This window comes from Euprymna scolopes, chromosome 2 (assembly GCF_053919585.1).
Source record: "Euprymna scolopes isolate OS-2025 chromosome 2, ASM5391958v1, whole genome shotgun sequence".
Classification (NCBI taxonomy): Eukaryota; Metazoa; Mollusca; class Cephalopoda; order Sepiida; family Sepiolidae; genus Euprymna; species Euprymna scolopes.
The window spans coordinates 77,886,848-77,913,353 of NC_136483.1; the positions used below are offsets into that span (position 1 = coordinate 77,886,848).

The window sequence follows — 26,506 nt, forward strand, 5'->3', positions numbered from 1 at the left end:
AAACTTAAGCATGACAGGCTAACAAAACATTTTAAAACTGAAGCAAAATAGATCAATGAAAAAGTTATTTTAAAACTTAAGCATGACAAACAGACAAAAAGTACATTTTAAACTTAAGCATGACAAAAAAAAAAAAAAAAAAAAAAAAAAACATACTGATAGAGATACTATTTTAAACTTATGCACAACAGACCAATGAAAATGCTATTTCAAACTTAAGCTTGGCAGACCACTGGATATGATTTCTGATAGAGATACGTAGAGACATGCTCAAGCGATGCTTGATTGAAGACAATGTGTGAATATACCAGTGTATCCAATCAAATAGTAGAGATTCGAAACAGACTTACCTGTATATTCAATGTAGATATTATCTTTAAATACTATAAGTGAAGGCATTCTTGTTAACTTTACATGCTGCAATGGAGAAAATAGATTTTCAGATGGAAATCACAAATAAAGAGTCTTTTATTAATTGAACAGATTCTGTTTGATTTCATTAAATCAAACAGAATCTGTGGAAATTGTATTGTTAAAAATTCTTGTTATTAATCGTTTATATGGTTAAAATGATCAAGAAAACAAAGTAAAGTTGGACACGTGTCCTTTTTCTTTCCTTCTTTCGGTCACCCAACTCCAATCGGCAGTAATCGTTAGTTATGTGAGAGAGACGGAGGAGGAATTGCTTTATTCTCTTACTACTTGTTAAGAAATTGTCATAGGTTTTCATAATTTAATTTTTTTTTGTTTTCATAGCGAACACAATGAATAATTTCTTTTTTCTAGTTAAGGATCTTAATCAGAATCTAGTGGGCATTTTGATTCATTGCTTTGTTATTTTTCTTACAGAAACAGGTCATTTTGTTAGTTCATCGATCTTTCTGTTTCAAGGGATTTTATAACCAGAGTTTTTACTATGTTTCCAGTTAAGAGCTTTTTTATCAGTGTGGATTTGAGTTATCTTCTTTACTTCTTTAAAAAAGTCAAAGATATCGTCGATTTTTCATTTCAGCTGACTCTGCTTCTACCCAAAGCTATTTGCTAAGCTTTCTGCCATGGCCCATGATTGAACTGGGACCACACTGGGACTCAGTTCGAACTGTCTGGAACTCAGCTGGAACTTGCTAAAAACATGCATGCAACCCTTTTATATTGAGAAGGGATAGGTTGGTAAGACTCATCCCCTCTTGATAACCAATCGAAGTCTACCACGTGAGTCTCCACTGGAAGGCAATTGGTCAAGTGTTAATTCCACACTTTTCACATTTAAATTAAACTTCAAGAACTTTTGGCTCTCATGACTTGTTGATATTTCAGGGTTACCAGAGGTCATTCTTTAATTTGGTCGTACTTGGCATGTTAGCTTATGCGAACTGACATTTTATTAAACAATTCTACCAAAATCCTGTTCTAATCAATACAATAGTTATTAAAGTTTAAAATGTCCATCCAACACATCTCAACATTATACGATTTGTATATATCTATATTCCTATAAATTTATTTCTTTTGGGTGTATTGATATTCATATTAAAAACCCTTTTTTCTATTTATTTAAAAAGAAAATACAACTTTGTTATATATGGGTCGTGGAATTGCATTCATCTGCAAAAGATCTAGGTAACTTGCATATTCTTTTAAACATTCATTTTAATTCCCTATTAGTTTTTTCAGTTTTCTTACGGGATGATCATCTTTAGGCAACTATCTGTGTAATTATATTCATGCAGATATTCTACATGATTTATACTTACGTAATATTTGTGTAAAAAGGTTATAGTAAACACAAACCTCTTTCTAAACATATTTATGTATGTGTATATATATTTGTGTAAAGAATTTTGCCTTCCAAACTTCCATGTGAAACTTTATATTTGGATTTTAGCCAGGGAAAATTGGCGCAAAAGTGTGAAAATTTAAAAAATGGAATTTGGCAGATGAAGGTCGATCAACAGCATTACAAATATGCATGCGTAACGTAATAGCTAATGGTTCATGTTTTACTTTTTAGTCTTGCAGCAAACATGTCTTCAAAGCTCAGGCATTAACATCAAAGGAAAAAGGAAATCGTAAGCTAAACGGTTTGGTTTCAATTCTCGGTGGTGGCACACAAGTCATTTTTTTTTTTTTTTAACTTTTTAAATCATTCTTATATATTGGGTTCAATATAATATGATAAATACAAAATTTGCATTTATCAAAATATCATGTTTAAGTGTATTTTACAAGAGGGCAATGCCAGGTAGCCTGCTAGTACATTATATATCTATATATATAAAAATGTAAATGTTGGTTCGTTCGGAGTTAATTGTCTAAAAAACCACTGGACGGATGGCTTCCACGTTTTGGTATATGTTTACTATATCCATGTGTGTTTGTATATATTCCTTTTTAATTATAACATTATACTTAATTTTTCTATGATAAATAGGTGGATTTCTTTTTACCGAGAGGCGATTTTTTTTATTTAGGGACAATTATTTATTACCGCTTCCTGTCACGTGACCAGTGTTACAATTTAGCGGTTTTCCTGCTAGATCTGGAGATTTCGTTTACAATCTAGCGGGAAATTCTAGAAAATCTGGAGGTATTTGGCACCCAGAGACACCCGCATTAGATTGCTTGAAAATACTTTAAAGCATAAAATAAACTCATTCATGTAAGTAAAAAAAAGTAGCATTTATTGCCTTTGGTAACAATTATTTATTGACTATTTGTTTTTTTTTTTCACCTTTTTTTCAACTAACCATTCTTAAATCTCACTATAAAATCGATTTTTCCAAGTACATTTTAGGTGGGGGGGGGGGGGCATTCCAATCTCCCCGAAGAGGTTTGTATTACTGTACACAGGTTTGTATTACTGTACACATAGATTCGAAAAAGTTGTCAAAAAACAAATATATAACAAATAAATGTTATCAAAGGCAAGATAAGTTACTTTTCTGCCAAATTGGCTAGCGATTTTCTGGACATTTCTTTCTCCTGATCTCGCGGGGTTTTTTAAAATCTCAGTTGACAACATTGCATCACTAAAAAAACACCACAGGCTTAATGTAAACAGAATGTGTTTACAATATGGTAAATTTTCAATGGGTTTATTGATAATGTAACCATGTGATTGAACTTTAATTTAAATTAACCACACGTGGTCGAAAAATGAATGCCGACGCTCAAAGTGTATACACATTTTGATTCCTCCCTTTACTTAAAAATTCACCAAAAATCAGGAAATTAACGAATTTTAATGAAAATTGCAGTATTTTTCAAATAATGATTGCAGAATATAATGAACTAATTATTTTTACTTAACTCTTAGTGAAAATGTTTTATTTTGTTTAAACAAAAAATACCTTTACTAAAGTTATGGTTTTCAGTAGTAAATAAAAAACGCAAGAATTTATTTTTGCTTTTTTTAAAGCATCGTAATTTGTAACAATAAAAAATAATTTTTACAGTAACATTACGAAAAAAGCCCCTAAAGTCCGTATTAATGTATTCGATATAACTCGAAGAAAAATGAATTATCGGATACTAATCAGGAAATTAAAGATTCAATTAGATTCCTATTTCAGTCACCTAAATTATTTAAGGTGAAATGAGTTTAGGAATTTATAGCCAAACCTAAATATTTTTTTTTTTGGTAAATATCCAGATACGCTACTACAGAACACCGGCCACTCTAATTTGTTTGGGGGGGGGGGGGATGTGATGTTGGGGCGCGCAAAATTCTATGTCCTGGAAAAAAAAATCCCCTCCCCCAACATAGTTTGCTTGGTGAAGCCGTCGTTTATGCTACAGCGTGCATGCGCGTAGCATAAACGGATGCTGCAAAATGGTGGAAAGAAGTTCGTGGGTTCAGGGGTAAATACCATGCAAACGGTAAATTTGCCCCAAGTTTGACTATCAGATTCGTTGTCAGCGACCTCAATTACCTATAAAAAACAAATTAGAGTGGTCGGTGTTCTGTAGTAGCGTATCTGGATATTTACCTTTTTTTTTTTTTGCTTAAAAAAAATAGCATTAATACAGTAAGTTAGGTAAACTGACTTTTTCGTTTAAAAATGGAATTATTTCCCTTTCGCTATTAACTTTTTTTTTTTTTAATAAATATTTTGTGGGGTTTGTATTACTGTACACATAGATTCGAAAAAGTTGTCCAAAAAGAAATATATAACAAATAAATGTTATCAAAGGCAAGATAAGTTACTTTTCTACCAAACTGGATATATTTTTCGTGTTTTTATTCAATGTAACATGTTTATTCAGCTCGAAAACCATACAGTGTTTACCGATGTATTGGAACATTCAAGATGGCGTCTGATTCTCTCTTTAACACGGTAAGTGTGGGAAAAGATGTTATAAATAAAAAACCGGATAAAATACTGTTAAAAACTCGCTCAATATATGTTACCGTGACATAGGTTGACATATATTCGGCGGGTTTTTAATAGTATTTTGTATAGTTTTTTTATTTATAACACCTTTTTCCATACTTTCGGTGTTAAAGAGGGTGTGAGACGCCATCTTGAATTTTCGAATACATCGGTAAACACTGTATATTTTTCGAGCTGAATAAATATGTTACATTGAATAAAAACACAAAAAATATATCCAGTTTGGCAGAAAAGTAACTTATCTTGCCTTTGATAACATTTATTTGTTATATATTTGTTTTTTTGACAACTTTTTCGAATCTATGTGTACAGTAATACAAACACCCATTTTGTGTTTTATATACATAAAGTACAATTGTTGAATGTTACTGTTTTGATTATATTCGTTTGGGGGGGGGCACAATTAAAAAATTAAGAAAGATTAAAATGAAGCGAAATTTAAGTTTCCGTTCCATTTTTACAACAACCGTAAAACAGTGCATACTCAGCAAGTTTTATCGTAATTTATAAGCATATTGAAACACTAAATCAACATTTTATTTATTTTTTTGCATAATTAATGATGGAAGTATTTTTCTGTTTATTTTCTTAACATCTGTTAAAAAAAAAAAAATAATTTGTACATTCTCTTGAAAAAAAGAATCAAACTTTTCTCTACTTTCACATGTGTTCCATTTTAACAAACTGAGCCACAGCAACACGTGGCCGGGTACAGCTAGTATATATATATATATATAGTGTATAAACTGATATATACTAGTGAAGTAATGGATGATCCCTGTCTAGGGTCAACGTCATCAGTATCAGCTTATAATTTAATATTTCTAATCAAATCATAATTAGTAGGGTATTAAGTCCACATACTTGGCCTAGGGATTGAATTCCATTATGCTAACCACGTTGATAAGAAACTTATCTGTAATGGTGGCCTGGTACCCTCGAATACCCTATTCAAGTGGTCACATCACATATATACAAGAACCTCAGTTTATTCTGTGTTACAATTTCTTCAGATATCAGTCATACATCACTCAAGAGTTTTCTGTCCTTGTCCTTACTACTAACATGATATACTTGAGTCTTTGCAGTTCCAGATTCACATGCATCGCATTTTACCTACCCTATACAAATTTCTCATCAGTCAGAATGTTGATTCTTTGAATTAAGTGCAACGTTGAGATGTTTGAGTTCACTGTAAGTCCCTGACTCCATCCTTTCTTTTCTTCACTTTCTTTTTACACTAAATCCTAAGTATACTATTCACAGAAAAAGGGGAAACAACTTTCTGTTCAATTTTTTTTTTTTAACATGAAAAAGCTAACATGGCAATTTACAAGTGTTCATTCTACAATGCAGTATAAAAGTGAAGAATTTAAAACATTAGAAATAGAGATTATTCGCAGTTACAAAAAAGTACATGTCAGGGGGGAGAGGCTGGATATCTCTTGCATACAAGTATATATGAGACATTTCATCAGAAATCACTTTTGAATAAAACATGTTGAAAATTATTTTTAAATAATTTTTAAATGAAAAACTCACCGGTGGTAAAATTCTCCCCTGACCAGAATAAAAATAGGTGTGGATTAATTGTCTTCGAGCAGTCAATTCATATCTTTGCTGGAAGAAAAGGAGAGAAAGTAAAAAAAAAAAAAAAAATTAATAAAATAAAACAATCAGATCAGCATGTAGATTAGATAGCAGCTACTATCGCTAATATAAAAAAAAACATATTTTCAGGTAAGACTTTGTAGCCCAGTGGTAAAATACCAGATTACAGCTAATGTGGATGTGGATTTGATCCATGTTAAAGTCAAACCATGCTGATGACTGCTAGTTAGCAAGAAACACATATCCATGTATGTAAAAATAAACACATATCGTATGTATGTAAAAATAATTATTATATATATAAGTTAAAAGGAAAAAAAAAACAACCAAAAGCTTAGCCCAATCTCAAATTTATTTCAACCAAATAATGTTCTCGCACTTAAGATTTCTTACAGAAATTACTCTGTTTTACAGATATAACACACACACATAATATATGTGATGGGATGATTCCAAAATTTTTCCTGATTCCGACACAATTACCAATTCAAATTCTTTTATAATCACTAATATTTAGCTGTAGAGTTGTTTTCCTTTAGATGACCGTTAAAGCCCAGGTTATATTTTTTTTTGTACGTAAAAATACACTTTGTGTGATCTATACATTTTAATTTTGTTTATAGCTTAAAACCAATAGATATCATTTTATCGTCAGTAGCAGTCATGGAAAATTAAGTTTAAACAAAAACAAACCAACAATTACAAGAATCGTTTTTGACATAGGAAAGTAGGCACAATTTTCTTTGATTCTGATGCTAATTCCAATACCTTAAAAAGTTCTGAATTCCTGATTCCGATTAATTGTCCCAATACTAATATACAGGGTGAAATGACAAAATTTTCACCCTAAAAAAGACAACAGGATTCGATTTCCGTTTGATGAAAACCGGTTTTCTTTTTTTTTGTTGTAGACCATATAGTAGTTGCTCAGTTGTGTACAAATCCCAAGAGCGATAGGAGCCTTCTATCATGTCTGAAAGTGAAACAATGTTCAACGAGTGAGATCGGAGATGCACTACTGTACAAGTCATGCTCTCTACCGATCCAAGTTATGACAACAGTAACTAGTACCCTCAAAATACAAATCCAGACGCTTCATCACTTGAGGGCACAGCTCAATGAAGTTTTCGGCCACAGTTATGGTCTTTGGTGTGGTTTCAAGTGAGGGCCACATCATGCCACCTCACATCTTCGTTGGCTTGAAAATAAACACCAAAGTGTATCTGGAGGTGCTGCAGAGTGTGGTGATCCCCTGATGCAATCCGGTGGCCTCTGGCAGACACTGGGTGTGGCAGGAGGACACTACACTGGCCCACAACTCCAAAAAGACCCCGGCTCAGCTTCAGAAGGAGTGCTACGATTTTGTACTCTTCTCTTACTGGCCCTCCCATCTCTCCTAACTTGAACCCGCTAGGCTACTTTATTTGGTCAAGAACATCACCAATATGACCTTCCACAACACTAAAACCAGCTTGACTGCTGCCATCTGCTGAGTATTCACCGAGCTCCCACCGGTACTTGTGACAATGGCATATTCTCAGTTCCAGGCCTGTATCGGGGTGGTGATTGAGGCTGAAGGTGGCTACATTGAATAGATGTCAGCTGTACTATGTAAGTTACTTGAATTGATTTTTTTCAATAAAAGTTTTAAATATAGCTGTAGTGTTGTTTTCTTTAGGGCAACAATTATATATCTCAACAAAATTAAAACAAGGATTACTTTGGTCAATTTGTAAATTAGCAAACTGTCAACCATAGAATGTGGTCAAAACTACTAGACGATTGTGGCTTTTTTCATACTCTCTAAGGACACATACTCTCCATTCTCTGTAAAGTCTGACTAGGTCAGAATTGCCTGAGCAGTATAAGACACTACTTTGCCGGGATGAGGTATGGTTAGTCTTAAGAGGTTTATTTCTTTCCAGGCAATACCTCCTCTTTTTGAGGAGGGATTTGTTTATTGTTCATTATACAAGCCCCTCTATCAAGAAATGCAGATGGGTCCATTCTCAGTTATTTTTGTACTCAGCTAGAGTTCCTCCCTTAAAGAAACTGACTATCTTATGCCACACCTTGCTTTGATGGTAAACAAATCCTAACTACCAAACGACCTTCCACAAATTAATTTGTTTTAACTGGATCATATATTGGGGAAAACATGATCCACTCTTTTCATAGGGCAAGTGATGACTGTTTAGAGACACAATGTGTGCCAAACCATCAACATGTATGTGATTATAGGTGTTATGTCAGAGCTTTCCTTCTCGATTAGTTGCTCTACTGAGAGTTGAGAGTCTAGTGTATTCTACTATTTAACTTATAGTTGAAAGGAGAACGTATGGATTCATACCATTTCCAAGTAAAAGTAATGCACAAGTGCCGAAAAAATATTGAACACTGCATGCCGAGCTTAGCTGCAGATTCAGAGAAAATCATTGCTTTTGTAGTCTGAATTGATAAAAATTGTAAAACAAAACAATAAGAAATACATTCCCAAAGATTAAAAGATGACTATGATTTAATGATACAATTTGCTAGGAACAAAGTGTAGTATCTGTTCTGATACTACACTTCATCTTTTCTCTCCTCGGTCAGCAAAGAAGAAATCCTTTTAGACTGAGGAAATTTTAATTCGGCACCCAATTTAGTGTCCCTTTTTAGAGGGTGATAGATTTTCTTCATATTAAAAAGCTGACCATATGTTTAACTCTGCTTTTGTGAAAAAGCAAGTAAATAGAAACGCAAATATTTTCATCATGGTTATTAATTTTTTTTTTTAATTGAATTCTTTAGAGTTTGTTAAAAATGTTAAATTCACAGAACCTTGAAAAAACTCACTTTTTTTGTAAGCATTCCAAGATCCAGATCGAGTCAAGCATTTAGGTTACCAATTCCACAGCTGTGAAGATGAACCCACATCAGTAACCATCACTCCTACATTCTTTACATGTTTGATGTTATTACTGTTTCCAATGTTTACTTAAATCAAATTACACAACCTTCTAGCTAGGAGCAAAGTGCAGTATCTGTTATTGATCAAAGAAAGAGAAATCCTTGACTAGAACAATTTTTATTTTTTGCCTCATGCAGAGTGCTCTTTTTTTTTGGGGGGGGGGGGCTGAATATCTCTCAAATACAAACTGACTTTTTCCCTCATGAGGTGGCAAATAAATAGAAACTGAAATATTCAACATTTTTTTTTTTAATTTTATCATTCCATCAGGAAATTGTTTATATTTTTCACTGAAGATTTTCTGTAAAAAAAAACAACAAAAAACAAACAATACAAAACAAAAATGTTCATGATGATATAAAAATGATATAATTCTTTTTTTTTTCAAAGAAGGTGGGCTCTCTCTACCGTGCTAGAAAACTACTTACGCCTGAAAGTATCCTGTACCTCTATAAGGCCACCATTTGCCAATGTATGAAGTATTGTTATCACATTTGGGTTGGTGCATCTGCTGCTTGTCTCTCACTCCTGGACAGGGTTCAAAAGAGAGTCACCAACCTAATAGGTCCTGAACTGTCATCTAAGCTTCAGCCTCTGTCCCACCGATGAAATGTTGCATCCCATCCCTCTGCCTGTTCTATAAGTACTTTAATGGTAAATGCTCTGACAAACTACAAGCACTTGTACCCCCTCGATGTGATTACCCCCGACAAACTCGATAAGCAGCTAAGTCCCACCCCTTCACAGTAGAGATCCCTAGTAAAGCTTTTACTCCAATAGTTTCTTCCCCAGAACTGCTAGACTTTGGAACTCCCTTCCGGGATTCTGCTTTCCCAACTGTACAGACATGCAAAAGTTCAAGTGTAATGTGAACAAACATCTTGTTACTCATCTCCCTTCATAATGCCCCTGAAACTTATGTCCCCCGATAGTAGCCCCTACTTCAAAGTGGCAATATGCCTTGTTTGGGGGGAAAATTGATTTAAAAAAAAAAAAAAACAAACAAAAAAACACATAGATTGTTATTGTGTCATAAAAGTTTTAAATAATTTTTATCTTATTCTTATTATCATTCGTAGTGAGGATTGAATTTCAGCCTCCAAAACATGGGCATGTGATGCAACGGATAAAGATGTTATGTAAAAATCAGTTCTAAGTGACAGTATTCTAGAGAGTGGAGGTTCAGTCTTCATTACAGAAAATACTAATTAGGAATAAGATGAAAATTACCCAAAACTTTCTATCAGATCATAGCTGCTGCAACAAGAACAATCTACCTCTGTGGATTAGATAAAAGGTTCAGTTCAAAATTCCATTAAAATCCCCTCATTTAACAAGACACAATTGAAGAAAGTCGATGGTTGCATTAGCTAAAACATTGTGAGAATGATATCCAATATGAAAATACCTCTCCTAATAATCCACCATCTGAAAAATTCAGAACAAGACATGGTGAAAGTGGGAATGATCAACCAACTATTGTAGAGATGTAATGTCCACAGCTAAAATGTTCCTATTTATGAGAGCAGAGTTAGGCACAAAGTCGGTTTTTAATGTGGAGAAAAATCTAGCTCCCCCAAAATGGGGTATTCTGGAAAAGAACAAAAATAAAAATTGTCTCAGTTGTGAACGATTTCTCCTCCACTAACCAAGAACAGAAAAAATGAAGTGCAGCATTAGAACAAATACTACACTGTGATCTTGGCCAAAAGGCCAAGAAGATTATTTAACCAAAAGTTAATTTTTCAAGGGGAGACAATTCACTATTTACTTGAAATATTTTACAAAATTAGATTAGAACGATTCCACTTTTTTTGGAAGTGTTGAACTTTCATTTAATAATACAGTTTTATTGACCCCTTACTTTTTTAAAGACTTTTTTAATGTATATGTCATAAGGTTGGAATGTGTGTTTTTATAAGAATTAAATAAATTACATTTATAATGCTGCCAATCATTTCATTTTATGCTATTTTGAAAATATATTTTAAAGATTAATTTCTAAACACAAAATATTGATAGAAAATATTAGATTAAAAAAATATATTTTTCATTGCTTTTTGACGCTAATACATTTTTTAGTTTAGCACCAACAAAATGTTTTAAATAGACAATATTTTAAAGAGATGAAAACTGAAAATAGCTATTCAAATATAACATTTAAATAAATCCATATCTTGAAACAAAAATTTTTAGCAAATCTCAAAATATTAGCAAGATTTTGTCAAATATCTTAGTCTTACGCTTAAATGACATGTCTATTCATAAAAAAGTTAAATTAGACAAAAATGAATTCCTCTTATATTAAAAAACAAAAATAAAGAAAAATATATACCCATGATAGAATAAAAAAATATCGTATTCCAAAAATCACATAAATTGATCAAATAGTTTTATTTCTAAGAAAGAAAATCAAATTTTTTAGCTAACTGGAGAGTAACCATTTCACACCACCATTTTGAAAACAGTCTCAAGGAACAATGGAGAGAACTCAACATAATTCAAACTTGCAAGATTTTTGTTGCAATGTCTTCAAATTCCTATTAATAAAATTATTTTATTTATAAAAATAAAACTAACTGATCAATTTACATGATTTTTGTAATACAATATTTTCCTTCCATCATAGGTGCATGTATCATACAAATTTTTCTTTATTTCTGTTTAACATAGGAGGAATTCTGGATAAGCACCAAACGAAAATATGATAGAAGTTTTTATTCTAAATTGTTAAACTGTTGATGCTAATTTTAATATAATGCAGGTGGAATATAATTTACATAAATTTATCCTGAATTTACTCATTACTGAAGAGATACAAATTGTTTCAACTATTTTTATGCTCAGCTTTTTTAATGTTGTGAGCATAGAGAATGTATGGTCACAGTACCAAATCATAATCTGTTATATACTGGTGTGTATATAATGGTCTTTCTGATCTTCTCTGAGCATCCTTGGGAAAACTTTGCACAAATCTTCCGTGCTTTCAGTTTTTCACAAATAATTGTCTGTATAGTTCCCACACCGACATCAAACTACACTTATTGTCTCTATAGACACACAACGGCCCTCATCAATGAAATTCTTTATGTGCCAGAAAATTACTCACACCAGAGAGTATCCTATATCTTTACAAAGTCACAATTCATCCATGCATGGAGTATTGGACACTTCTTTGTTATAAGAGCAAAATTTGAAAATCGAAAGATAAAATTTCAAGTAAAACCAATGGGACTTAATTGTCATGTCGCAGTAATAAACATATAAAAAAATTATGAAAAAACAATAAACTGGAAATTTAATTATTAATAAAAACAGTTTTTGGAGACAATTAGCAAAAACTGAGTTTTGTTAAATTGGCTTAAGATTTTCAGTTTTCAGAAAATAATTACCTCCCTTGTTACGATTCAAACTGTCTGGTTTCTTTTTCTAAGCAGAACTTAATTTTCGCTAATTGTCTTCGAACACTATTTTCATTAATAATTAATATTCTACCTTATGACTTTTTCATAATTTTCGGATATGTTCATTATAGCAACATGGCAATTAAGAAGATGCCATTGGTTTTACTTGAAATTTAATATTTTGATTTTCGAGTTTCATTCTTATAACAAAGAAGTGCTGAGTATTGTTACAACATCTGGACTGATGCATTTATCACTAAACAGGATCTAAAAATGAGTCTTAAATCTAATAGATCCCACACAATTGGCTAAGCTCCAATCTCTGTCCCAATGGAATGTGCTGCGATATACTCATAGCACTTGTGCTCCCTTGATGTCCATACTCCCAACTAACCAGATAAGCAGCAAAATCCCAACCCTTCACTGTTAAGGGCTATAGATGCCGGAAAGCGTTCTACTTTAATAATTTCTTCCCTTGCACTGATAAACTTTGGAATTTCCTCCTTGTTTCCTGTTTTCTCTGACTATACTAACATGCAAAAGTTTAAATGTCCTATGAACAGGCATCTTGCTGCTCAACTCCCAACAGTTTCCTGTTAGACACAATTCCAAATGGTAGCCTCTTATGTTCCAAGTGGTAATCTGCCTTATTTAGGGTTAAAAAAAAAATAGTAAAAATGTATTCATGCTGTAAATTTCTGTGCAATTTATTTCATGTAGTTGTATTTGAATATCAATTGAAATTTTAACTGGTCGACTTTATGTCATAAAAATATTAATAGTTTGAATAACAGCAGCAATCAGTGTAGGAGAGAGCTTTATTTGATTAAAGTGCTGTTTGTACAATTTATTAGAAAAAAAGGAGTGTATATCAATGTGTTTGTTCTGAATGCAACATAACATTTACACACACCCTTCTATTCCTCCTATAGTTGTCTATAAACAAAGCATCATTTTTTTTTTCTTCACTTTGAATTATTAAAAGAATTTATTGACAAAATGGGGATATGAAGATGAATTCAACCAGGAAGAAGTGTTCATAAAAAATTTTTAAAAATGTAAATAAGATCTTAAGACTGAAGTAAATACTGAGATCTGGCGAATCTGGACCATCTGTAAATGCAAAGGCAATAAAATAAGTAAAAATTACTTACGTATAATTCTATTTCTTTGATTTCTGGACCCATATACAAGAAGAACACATCATCTTCATGCTTTTTCTGAACTTCCAGGAATTTACCTTCACTTGTAATCCGACGGATGGCTGGCCTGCAAAAATAAAAAGCATACCCTCATGACAATCTGACAAAGTTCTCTCCCCCTTAAAAGAAGAAAAATGAGGTATGGTGGTAACATTTTACATCGCAGTGAAGATGAGCTTACAAACAGTCCTGGCAATAACAAAAACAAGGAAAGACCCAGAAAGCAAGTGGAATGAAGCTATGAAAGACTGGAGTACAACCTCAAACACTGGTGAAGCCAATATTCATTTGCTAAAAACAAAAAGAATTAGAGGACTATCATGTGATAATCAAAAGTTTTGGTGCTTATATAGTATTTGACACAAGTGCAAATCACAGTTATACAGGTGAAAAATCATAGTTTTAAATAAATTAAGAGGAAAACTCTTTGATATGCTTATGCATCAGGTCAATAATAGATATCTACACATAAAATTAGGAAAATTTTTCAAGTAGAATTTTAATTAAAAATAAAAACCAATTTCATCATATTTTGCCGATCTGCCACAGATAAGAGTGGATATCCAGTAAATCAGGGGGAGATAAGTCGGTCTGTCATTTAACAAAGTAATAATGAATGGCGAATCAGCAAAATACAAAAATTGATTTTTATTTTTAACTAGCGGGGGTACCCGGCGTTGCCTAGATGTTTTTGGGTGTGTGTGATCGATGTTAATGAAAACATAAGAATAAGCGAAGTAAAAAAAACAAAAAACAGAAAAACGAACGTTAAAAAATCTGAAAAACATGTGAAAAAGGTCTTAAATAAATCTGCTCCAATATTAAAATTTTTTAAAAAATCGGGAAAAAAAAAAGAAAAAAAAGACATCTCACACCATGATTCGAACCCAAAATGTTTAGATAATGAGGCCGCGCTCTAAGCAACTGAGGTAAGAGGGCGTCCATGAAATTCTGTTGCTTTTTTAAATATTTAAAGTAAATCAGGTTACGACGTCATATGACGCATGCGTAGAAGCAAACTCGTCATGAGAGGATGGTTGTTGCTGCCCCCCCCTGTAGAAAACTACTGATTTCAGGGTGAAGGAATAAACGCTTTTGGCCAATTTTTCGATATTTCTCTGCCAAAGGTTGGAAGTTTAAAATGATACCGATCTAGCGAAAATCCGTGACCCATGTGGAAAGTTTTTGTGAGACATACAAACACACATACATACATACAAATAGGCACACATACATATACACACACATTTTCACTTTTATATTTATAGAAGACTAGCGAGGGGTACCCGGCATTGCCCAGGTGTTTGGGGGGGAGGGGGGGTTAAAAAAAAAGTAATTATGAGGATCGAACCCAAACCCTTGAGGCAAAGTTGTAAATTAAAGTGTGAAAAAAAAAAAAAGTGCGATGTTAACCATTGCCCCACCGCGAGATGCTAATGGAAACACGTTTGAATTTATTTAATTAGTTGGATTTAGCAGGTGCCCATTTTAATGAGTTAATGAAGTAAAGTTTGACTGCGGGATAGTATTCATTTACTGCTGAACGCTTTTTTTCCCCACCCCCAAGATGTTATAGGAAAAAGACTAACCCACATGCGGCGAGCGACAAATATTGAATATTTATCTTCCCGAAATCGAGCAAATTAAATAGACAGGCGAGCTTCGTTGTTAACTGTGAGATATTACAATTTATATGTGATATAAAAAGTTTTAAAAAGGTTGTGAAGCGAGTGACCGCTTCTCTGAAAAAAGCCTTTTGTAGACACACAGAAAAAGCGAACACACATACATACATACATACATACATTTTCGCTTTTATATTTATAGATTAAACTTCTATTTGATCATCTATATATCTATAAAAGTCCGTCTCCATCTCCCTACCAAATAACTGTCAATTTTCGGTCTAGAAACTTGAGATTTGACATAAGGAGTATTGAGATTTGGGAAAATCTTTAATCGGTTTTTGGCCAGAAATTTGGCTGTCAAGGGGTTAAAGTTCAATGATTTGACCTTTGAAAACTCTACCAAACTCCTCCACCAATTTTGGATCTAAACACTTGAAATTTTAAATGTAGGTTACTTGGACATGGATCAAACTTAATAATTTGACTTGAGCCAAAAAAATAAATGTTAAAAGGGTCAAAATTGGGGTCAAAGTTAAAAAAAAAAATTTACCCCTGCAGTCTATCAAATTACTCGGCCAATTTCTGGTCTAAACATTTGAAATTTTACATAAAGGGTATTCAGAGATAGGGCAAGCTTTTTAGTCAGTTTGGATCGAATATTTGAGCTATCAAGTAGTCAAAACTCAAAAGATTTGACCTTCACAGTGTCTAGCAAACTACTCAGCCAATTTTGGATCTAAACATTTGAAATTTATACATAACGGATATTCAGACACACGGCAAGCATTTTAATCAGTTTTGGGGCAAAACTTTGTCTGCCAAAATGGTCAAAGTTGAAAGAGTTGATCTATGCAGAACCTACCATATTCCTCCACCAATTTTGGGTCTAAACACTTGAAATTTTTTATGTAGGTAACTTGGACATAGGTAAAACTTTGTATTTTGATTTGAGACCAAAATAATAAATGTTAAGAGGTTAAAATTGGGGTCTAAGTTATAAAATATTTACCTCTGTGGTCTATCAAATTACTCAGAGAAATTTTGTCTAACCATTTGAAATCTTCCATAAAGTGCATTCACACGTAGGGCAAGTTATGAACAGTACATAGGGTCCGAACAAAGCCAAGCTGAACTGCTAGTTTTTAATAATTTTTGGTAAGGATACTTATTTTAGCATGATCCACAAGTATATAAAAGATTTTTACTTGTACCCAATACTATATAAGCACCAAAGTTTTCTTCATTAAATAAATGTTTTCTTGTCATCATCTGATTTTGGTATTTAAAAGTACTGTGAGTATCCCAGACTTATTCATTCAAGCATCTACATATGTATATATAAATACTAGCAGAATAGATATTCCAGGATGAGTAGTCTGCTACTTAATAATTAAATTAATTTGCTGAACAAAAGTTTTGTGACACTTATGTTTTTTTACAAAGATTAAAATTGAAAAATACATGCTATTAAACCTTATGTTTAGAATTCTTATTCCAATTTTGATCAAAATCTATTGTCATTTATAATTCTGAAAACCTGTCTAAAATTATGATCTTAAGAAATTGAAATTCAGGAAATCTTGTTTAATCAGTGTCAAATGACTATGGATCAGATTTCATGCCAATCTGAAATATTTGAATTTTTAAAACGTGCACATATTTTGCCTCCTGAAAACCCTTTAAAATACTACAGAAAAAATCACGGGAATATTTATGAATTGATGTCTGGTTAAAATTTAATAAAAATCTAAATTTTGATAAAGGGCTTCCAAGCCCTTTTGAATAAAACTAAATTTAGCCTGCATTACCCATCCTTATTCCCAACAGATTGTTCCAAAAATTATAATCAAGCAACACCAAACTAATTTAACTGCTATTTTGGAAAGAAACAAGACATATTCAATGAAGATGAAACCTTTTTTTGTTGTTTCTTTTAAAGAAATCACTCAAAAAAGGGATGAAGTCACTTAATGTAAGGAGCAAAAAAGAAAAAAAAACTACTTCAAGATCAAAAACTAGCCAACAATAAGTATAAATTACTTGCATTTTTTTTTTGTTTGTGATCTGAAAGCAAACGTTTACGCTTTCTTCCAGTTAAAAAAAAAAAAAATTCTGCCAATTAATGGAGAATTCCTATTACTGGGATTTTTTTTCAATAATACTTACTCTTTAGCTCTGAGGGCAAATTTAAGGATGTCTTCTTTCGTTCGATCCCCACGATGCACATACGTGTCTTCTTCACCTTTGATACTATAGCAAAGAGAAAAGAAGAAAAAATGGTTTCATAAAATAAAGAAAAAAAAAAACATTTTATGCATAGACCAGATATATATATATATATATATATATATATATATATACACTGGCATGGAGACCCAATGTTGTCTGGGATCAAATAATGATGATCAACAAATATTTTCCACTCACATTTTTATTGTGATCGAAATCAGAGAAATCAAATATTTTTCAATCAAATCAATTGATTGCCTGCTCTAATTAAGGACCCATCGTGGTGCATCGGGAGGAAGCTTCACATGCCTCCCTGAAATGACTTCGTCCACAATGCATTATAATCTACATTACACTGCAGAAAACCTACTGTCGATTAAACTTGAAGACTACTATGTTGTAGTCAGCTGGAAAGCAGGCAAACGGAAGATAGTTCCACAGGCATGCAGTTCTAAGAAATAAACTTTGTCCATGCAATCTACGTTTAAGTTTAGCCACAGATAAAGAGTAGGGGAAATTATTTATAGTGGTTTCAACTAAACGAGTGTTTTTTGTGAAAGTTTGGCAAGTTTCATAAAAATTGGCCCATCTGTTTTGGAGCCCATAAGGAACGAACACAAAGTTTTTTTTATATAATGATAGATAGATATACAAGTTATAAAACATTTCCTACAAGGCATGAAAATGGTTAAAACAAAATATTTCATCATAAACTTTAAAAAAATAAGATACAAGATTTACTTTTAATTTATCCAATCTTAAAAATACATTTTCATAAACTTTACAAAATAAGGTATAAAAATTTCATTTAAATTGGATCTAAAACTTACCTTGGATTTATTTTATGTTATGTACATTTGGTTGCAGTTTTTAAATGTTTTTAGTTGAAAATTATATATCTATATCATTAATTGCAGAATAATAGATACATTTAATTTTTTTTAAGTCACAAAGATGAGAAATACAAGCACAATAAGTGGACACACAATTTTATTAACATAAAGATAAAGTGATGGTTTATATACATTAAAATTTTTTATTACTCTTTTACAGTGGTTGCTGGCAGTCCAGAAGGCAGCTTTAGTCTGAGTACATCTATTACGTTGGAAGCAATGGAAAAAGTGATTTATGTGCGCAATGGCAGCAACACATTCTGGAGAAAACCGCGGCTGAATTAAGTTTTTGCTGAAATTGTTTGGAGGGTATGAAGCGGGCTATACCTAGAATTAACCATTCTGTCAAATCTGATACTATACAGGACACATTCTTTTTAAACATGGAATGCAGAGGTAGATCAGATATAAATGTACGGAAGCTATTCCAGTCAGCTATAGAGTATCGACATACTGTACAATGGAGAGGTACGTCTGAGGACTTATTACATTTCATTTTTATCTTAACTAACCAACCGAGTGGTCGGAAGATCCCAGTGGAGACAGAACGGAAGCTAAACATAGCTCAGGGCAAGTTGTGAGAAAAAGGTCTAGAAGGTTTACATACTGACTATCAGTGTTGGGCACATGAGTGGGTTCATGAATAATCTGAGTGCGGTCATAAGCAATGGACAGAACTTCCCCTTATTATCTGTCTTGTTTGAGTGGGTCAACCATTCCACACTGTGAACATTGAAGGGTGAACAGACAGGAGTTGGTCAATTTTCTCAGATATGCTCTTAAAGATAGTAACTCTGCTGTTGTAGGGGGGGGGGGTGATAGAGGGCAAATATAAATGCAGTGGTGTAAGCAAGTGCAACCCGGAAGCACATATAGGGTCAATTAGGGTTTTCTCTGGAGATGTTCCTACCACATGGAAAGCCATCTTTAATGTAAGCACATATTCCATGCCCATGGCGATCTTGGGGATCAGATTTGGATGTCAAGTTAGAGTAACCTTTAATTACAAACTCATCTAGGGAAATGGTCAGTCCAATGCCAGTTTCGCTTAGGAATAGGTCTGGTTTAGTCTCCTGTAATTGGATTTCAATCTCTGGAAGGTTGGAATGTAGACCCCTGATGTTGGAGAAGGGGACATGGTAGTGGGGGTCTACGTTAGAAGATGCAGTTCTGGGTTTATTCATGTATTTTTTCTGGAGATTTTTCATGAATAGGTTTTGGGATTTATGGAAGAGGTCGACAGATTTAGTTTAAGCAAGGTAGAGAGGGAAAGTAAAAGAGAAAAAGAAAAGAATTTTTTTTTGTAGCACATAAGATAAAGCCATAATAATTACCCACTAATATGGCATCGAGAAGCCCAACCAGAAGCTACTGCATGGTTCAGAATCCATTCATCAAATGGCAATACAGCAGCCCCAGTACTTTGCACCTGCTGATAGGACAGCCTCCTTAGTGATTAATCCAATGTTCAAGTCCCTGACCATCAAGGCAGATAACATCAACCCAGATAAAACGTTTACCGCCAGCACCATTACTAGTGACATGGCTACAAGGATAGATATAGAAACAGAAAATTTCCGACATCTTGGGCTACTGTTCACGCAAAACTGCCAACCTAGAATACAGCTTTTTCTTCTCTTTGAATTCTACGATAAGAAATATTTAAAAGACATGTAACATACAATAAGAGGAGTGATATATTCCAAGTAGATTAAAGACAGGGTTCAGTTTGTAGTATCACATGAGAGATTTCTTTAATCCTCACATATTGCCTGTCATTTTCTTCCTCAGCAGAAGCAAGTGTTCATCTCTCATTGATACATAGTAGTTGGTTCATCGAGTAATGATGTAGCAGTCATAGAGATGTTGATATTTTCTTCTTCCTTCTCTTTGTAGCTAAAGTAATAGAAACAATGAAGGAGAACAAAAAAATTCATTTGTTTCATTTGATTTAGTTTTCAGAGTAACTTACAGTTAGTGTATCCAGATGATCAGCGCCCTTCTAACCAACCCTTGTATTTTGGGGGAAGTCTTGAAAAACATGCCTGATCACTTCAATACCCAACTACTCACAGGCAGGAACTCTCTTGCTTTTCTGCTACATACTTTCTTTCATGATGCAACTACTGGTGCATATGAACTTGACTGCTAATGGAAAATTCCAATTTTCTTGCTTAACTTTATTATTTCTCCATTTTTAATATTTTATCTTGTTACGCATGTGAAAATTTCAGGAAAGTTACCAATTATGACAAAAGGCATCTGAAGAAGGTCATAGAGTACAAAGGTTGAACAATTATGAAAATGGCCAAGACAAAATGATGAAAACACTTGGATGTAAATAAAGATACCTGATCTATGAAACATTGTCAAAGTGACCAGGTATTTCACAAGAACAAGAACTTTTATTATTTTGATTATTCAGACAACTGTTCTCATTTTGAATGCTTTTTACGCAATGTTTAGGTCAATGTAATCTCTAACCTTCTTCAGACGCATCTTATAAAACTCAAAAATGTTGAACTCAAAAAAAATTTGTATGGAATTTCGAATGTAACTTTATGCAGTCAACATGAATTTGTAGCACAATGGATAAAAATGGCAAGTATAATCAGTTCTAAGTGACAGTTTTCTGAAAGTTAAAGGTTTAATCCTCAGTACGGCTAATACTAAGAATACAATTAGAATTGCTCAAGACTTCTATCCAGTCATAGCTGATGGAACGAAAACAAGCTACTGTCATCTACTAAATAAAACGTTCTATATGAAATGCCATACAAATTCTAGAGTTTGACGAGATGTACTTGAAGGAGGTTGAAGGTAACAAGAGCTGAATAATACAAATTATCAATCCCTATTCTAAAAAATTTTGAAAAAATAAGGAAATAAAAATCCAATACTCACAATTTGATGGTAGGAAACCCTTTTACATTGAATGCATTAGCGATTGCTGAATGTTTGGTGCAGTCCACCTTGGCCACAATTATGTCCGTATGACGGAGTTGCATGTACACCTGATTGTAAATTGGCTCCAGCCTTTGGCAATGACCACACCATGGTGCATAGAACTGGGGGAGAAAAAAAAGACAAGACATCAACACAAAATCTGGATGCTTAATATAAAAATATATCAAACAGGCTATTTCATATTTTAATGCCAAATAAACAAATATGTCGAGAGATTGAAAAGTTGAAGTATAGTTGACCACATATGGAGGGAAAAGGAAAACCATCTATCCTTATGGGACAAAGTAAAAATTATAGATAGAAGAATGGTGGGTTGTAAGATGACTCAAAGAAGCAGTGCATATGCTGACGAGAATCACCTACTAAGCAGACCTAGTATACAATTTAACACAATATGGAAACTATATATATATATATACACTAGCAGGCCGTCCGGCATTACCCAGTCGTAAAATATGCATAAATATTATATTTTAATTCATACAGAAACTGAGACATGTGCAGTCAAGTATTGTTTTTTTTTCTAAACAGTTCTTGTAAATAAAAAAAAATACTCAAGCCGAGATTAAAATCAAAACCTAAAGACAGTGAGTCAAGTACAATAACCATTGGGCCAGTTTAACACGATCTTTAACAAGTGTTTTCAAATCTACTTATTCTTAACCTAAGGAGTCTGTCATGTGAACGATTCATGCATGCGCAATTGTGAAACAGCTGACAAACAGATAAACATCCGATGACCACCATATACCAATTTTTCAATTTTGATCCCTTAGCAGCTCTTTTCTCCTGAATGAAAACTGATTAAAAAGTTTTCCACATGTCTGAATACCCAATATATCAAATTTCAAGTGTAGAGCAAAAATATGAGTATATTAAGAATTATCCTCACTCACACACACACATTCTCACTTATATATAATATGTAGTCATAAATAGTGATAAGTAGTAAGAATATACATCTAAAAATATAAATAGGTTCAAGGCTCCTAAAATTCATATTAGAATTGTCCACAATAAATTGAATAAAGTATTTGGTAAAATTCAGGCTTCCAGAGGTTCAATCCTCAGTGCAGGCGACACTTTATTATTCAATATACATCATTAAGCATCTCATGTAGAAGGCCTCAATCTATATATCTATAAAAGTGAACGTGTCTGTGTGTGTGTCTGTCTGTGTACATTTTCCTTCGCAATAACTCTGTTAATTTTCAATCTACAGACTCTAAATTTGATATACAGGGTACTGAGATTTGGGAAAATCTATGTGATCGGTTTTCGGCAAGAAATTTGGCTATTAAGGGGGTCAAAGTTCAACAATCTGATCTTTGAGAACTCTACCAAACTCCTCCGACAATTTTGGGTCTAAAAACTTGAAATTTTAGATATAGGTTCCTTGGACATGGATCTAACTTAATAATACAATTTCAGCCCAAAACAATAAATTTTAAAGGGTCATAATAGGAGTCAAAGTTTAAAAAAAATTGACCTCTGCGGTCTCTACCAAATAACTCAGACAATTTCTTGTCTAAACATTTGAAATTTGACATAAAGGTTATTCAGAGATAGGGCAAGCTTTTTAATCGGTTTGGGTCGAAAATTTTTAGTTATAAATATATAAATGTATGTATGTTTGCATGTCTGCCTAAAACTTTTGCCAGAGGCAACGGATTTTACTAAAATTAATATCGTTTAAAAGTTCGATCTTTCAGACGACAAATATTGAAAAATTGGCTAAAAACATTAATATCTTCACCTTCAACGGGGAACTTTTCTACAGGGGGGGTCGCTTTTTTCGCCAATATTTTCGAAAGTCATCCTCTCCTTTAGATTGTCTAGTCTTAATTTTTTAAAAATTCCCTTCCAGTTTGGCGGTGGTCGTAACAGCAAAGACGTCAGGTTTTTTCCCCATTCTTTTCCTCCTTTGCGGTACGGGTTCGAGCCTGCCTTCCTACTACCACTTTTTTTTTTGCTCAACAGACACATCCAAACACCCAGGTAACGCCGGGCTGAAATGCTAGTTATTGATATTTCCCACTTCTAATTGAATTCTGATATCTAAAGAAGCTGCGAAATGAAATCAAAGAAAATACGTCTGTTCTAAAATGGTTTACAAGGCAGTATCTTATAAGGTTATAAACAACTTTTATGCAAAATATAGTGTTGTTGTTTTTTTGTAGACTAAAATTTGTCTATTATTTTGATAGTAAACAATTTACAAAAATAATAAAAGTAGTTATAAAAATAAAAACATGCAAAGTCAACCAATATAGATGACATATTTTTTAAAGTTACAATATCAACCTATTTGTTGTATTGAAAATATTGCTGTAATTATTTGTGTTCCTTGTCTCCCAATTAAAGCAGTGTTAGACACAAGATCAGATTTTAAAGTGTGTGTGTGTGAGGAGGGGGGGTATTGGATTGGAACAAAATTTAAATTACTTCAGTCTAAAAAGATTTCTCCTTCACCAATAAAGGACAGAAAAGATGGAGTGTAACATCAGAACAGATACTACACCTTGAATTATTTGTGTAAAACTATATATTCTAATATATGAGGCAAGATGCCATCAAAAGTGTAGGTAAAGTGAGTGTCATTAGTCATCCTGTTTTCTTTAAATGAGCTGTATTCAGTAAAAACTCTAGGAGTTGTACATTGAATTTTGAAAATATATTATTGACCAAAACATATTTTATTTTTATTTTCCAAAATCTATCATGTATATCTTAAATACCCTGTATATCTCTATTTATATAAAATTAGATACATATATATGTTTATAGATTTGTATATACAAGAATCCCTCCAAAATTAATCAAAAAAATCATTATAAATTTTGTAACATAGCTACTAGGGGTAAGGACATGTAATATGAGTTATATTTAATTTTAGTTTTCCACAAAGGGAGCAAAAAAGGGGATAGAAACTTTTCACAAAAATTCAGACACCAATTTCTGTAAAATTTTAACAGGTATTAATAGTCCCAAATTTCAGTATTTTAAAGCCTTTTTAGGGGACAGAATATGAACACAATCTCCCATTTGAAAATTCAAATATTTCAGATTTGCATTAAATTTAATCTAGGGTTATTTAGACACCAATTAAACAAAATTCTTGGAATTTCAGTTTCCAAGATCCCTTCAGCTTTAAATTTTAGATATTTTTTTAGAATCAAAATCCTATAATGATTAACACTGAAATAAGGATTCTAGACATAAGGTTTAGTGTCATGCTATCTTTATATTAATCTTTGTAAAAGGACATAAGAGTTTTTTTCATAGAATTAATTTCATATGTTCTGAGACGAATAGTTTTTTAGTGTGTATATACGGTGACGAATAGGGCCTGAGCAACACCAGAGAAAGAAAGGAGAAATGATAAAGCGGTACCCTGATTCAATGGGGCAGGTGTAAGCATCGCCATTAAATCAGAATGAGAGATCACGTAAGCGACAGGAAATCTATCAGATGGCAACACATTCTATTTTCAGATATGATGCAGGATTGAACCAAGGGGCCAATGATGTTATGTGACCGGTGGCGGTGAAAAAGAAAAATGAAGAAAAAAGATTTTCTATCTTGCTCAGTTGATGTCAATGTGAAGAGATGTGTTTTGTTTTGTGCTTAAGCAAAAAGGGCTTAATTGTCGTAATCGCATATGGAGCAATGATGGAGGACAATTTCCTGCCTCAAGGGGTACAAGGTCCTTCATCGGATATTACAGCAAGGATGGGATCAGAGATGCATGACCATCTTGGTAAATTGGAACTTTTATGTAACGAACCAGATACATCCTCCCAGAGTAGCGGGGCTATTACGGATTCTGCCAAAAAGAAACAGGTCAGTGATATTTTCTCTTGCTAGCCATGGTTCATAGATTCATGTCAAATTCTTACCTCCCCCTCGTCTCATGTGAAAAGAAACAAAAATAGTTTGCTGCATTCTTTAAGGCATAGTGGATACGGCCGAGGCCCGTCAAGTTGTCCCTTGAACATTCAGTCAAGAAAACTTCTTTGTGCTTAACCCTCATTTTTCCTACATTTCCAGGGACCCATTGGGTCGTTCATTGAACATTCAGTTGAGAAAACTTCTCTTTGCTTAAACCCCATCAGACTTTCTTATTACCAGGGAAAACTGAAAGACTAAGTTTGATACCTGTGACATTTTATTTTATCCTTATTCTGTCTGTTGATTATATGCTTTTATTTTGGCTGTTCAAGTGCTGCTTGTTTTTATAAATAAATAAATAAAAGCCAGACTAAAAAAAAAGGGAAAAAATATGAAAATCTAATTATTTGGATTTTGAGTTATCATTGACATTTTGTTTGTTATCTCTTCCTCCTTATGTTGATATCTCTGCTTTCTGTTGATCTGCTGACTCTATGCTCTTTTATTTTCGCTATGTTTTCATGACTGTTTGCATAGAGGATTACAAGGAATACAAGCCTAGCACCCTATTAGGGTAGACCCAACTGAAGTCAGCTAAGAAGGTTGAATATCTAATGGGAATCAGTCGTGTGGCATATCTTCGGTGCTAAATTCCCTTAACCTTCAACGAAAGCTGGTGCATGCACTAACCCTAAGTTTGAGTGCTAGCACCAAAGTTAATTCTGTGCACGCTATTTTTATTTCAAATATTTATTATTTTTATCTACAGGGTTTCATGTCTATGCAATCTTCAGTGTAAGAAATAATTACTGCCAGTTGGAGGATCAAACCCAGTTGCAAAGTCACCTTAACTCTGCAATTTGGCATTCATATATATATATGACTACTTCATTTAATCACATAATTTAATATACGAAAGTATAAATTTATGCATAAACTTTAAGTATTTACTTCAACAGTGCTCAATACGCAGGTAGAGCTAGGTAGTAAGCCTGATGAATCCTAGCGTGGATGAAACACAGAATATTCTGTGTATGTTCTTGCCATATTTTATAACTTACTATACATATATATATATATATATATATATATATATATACACACACACGCATACATACACTAGCAGAGAGACCTGACGTTGCCCGGGATTGAATGATGATCACTAATGTTTCACCCTTCCACACTTTTATTGTCATCGAAACCGGTGAAATCTCATATTTTTCAATCAAATCGATTGATTACCTGCTCTAGTTGGGAACCCATCGCTGTGCACCTGGAGGAAGCTTTACATACCTCCTCGCAGTGACTTAGTCCAAAATATATTGTAATCTACA

The 26,506-nt window shown here is 33.1% G+C and overlaps 1 protein-coding gene and 1 pseudogene across 1 annotated transcript in view; both read right to left on the bottom strand.

Annotated features, from left to right (window-relative positions):
- The window catches only part of LOC145292744 (protein disulfide-isomerase TMX3-like), a 252,942-nt gene that overhangs the window by 170,629 nt on the left and 55,807 nt on the right, over positions 1 to 26,506 (bottom strand). Inside the window, exons 4-8 of the mRNA XM_080138781.1 lie at positions 21,219 to 21,382; positions 17,359 to 17,442; positions 13,517 to 13,631; positions 5,937 to 6,014; positions 351 to 417 (exon numbers count right to left, since the gene is read on the bottom strand). Coding sequence (XP_079994907.1) covers positions 351 to 417; positions 5,937 to 6,014; positions 13,517 to 13,631; positions 17,359 to 17,442; positions 21,219 to 21,382 — 508 coding nt within the window. The remainder of the gene's footprint in view (positions 1 to 350; positions 418 to 5,936; positions 6,015 to 13,516; positions 13,632 to 17,358; positions 17,443 to 21,218; positions 21,383 to 26,506) is intronic.
- LOC145243424 (U2 spliceosomal RNA) lies at positions 10,540 to 10,683 on the bottom strand (annotated as a pseudogene).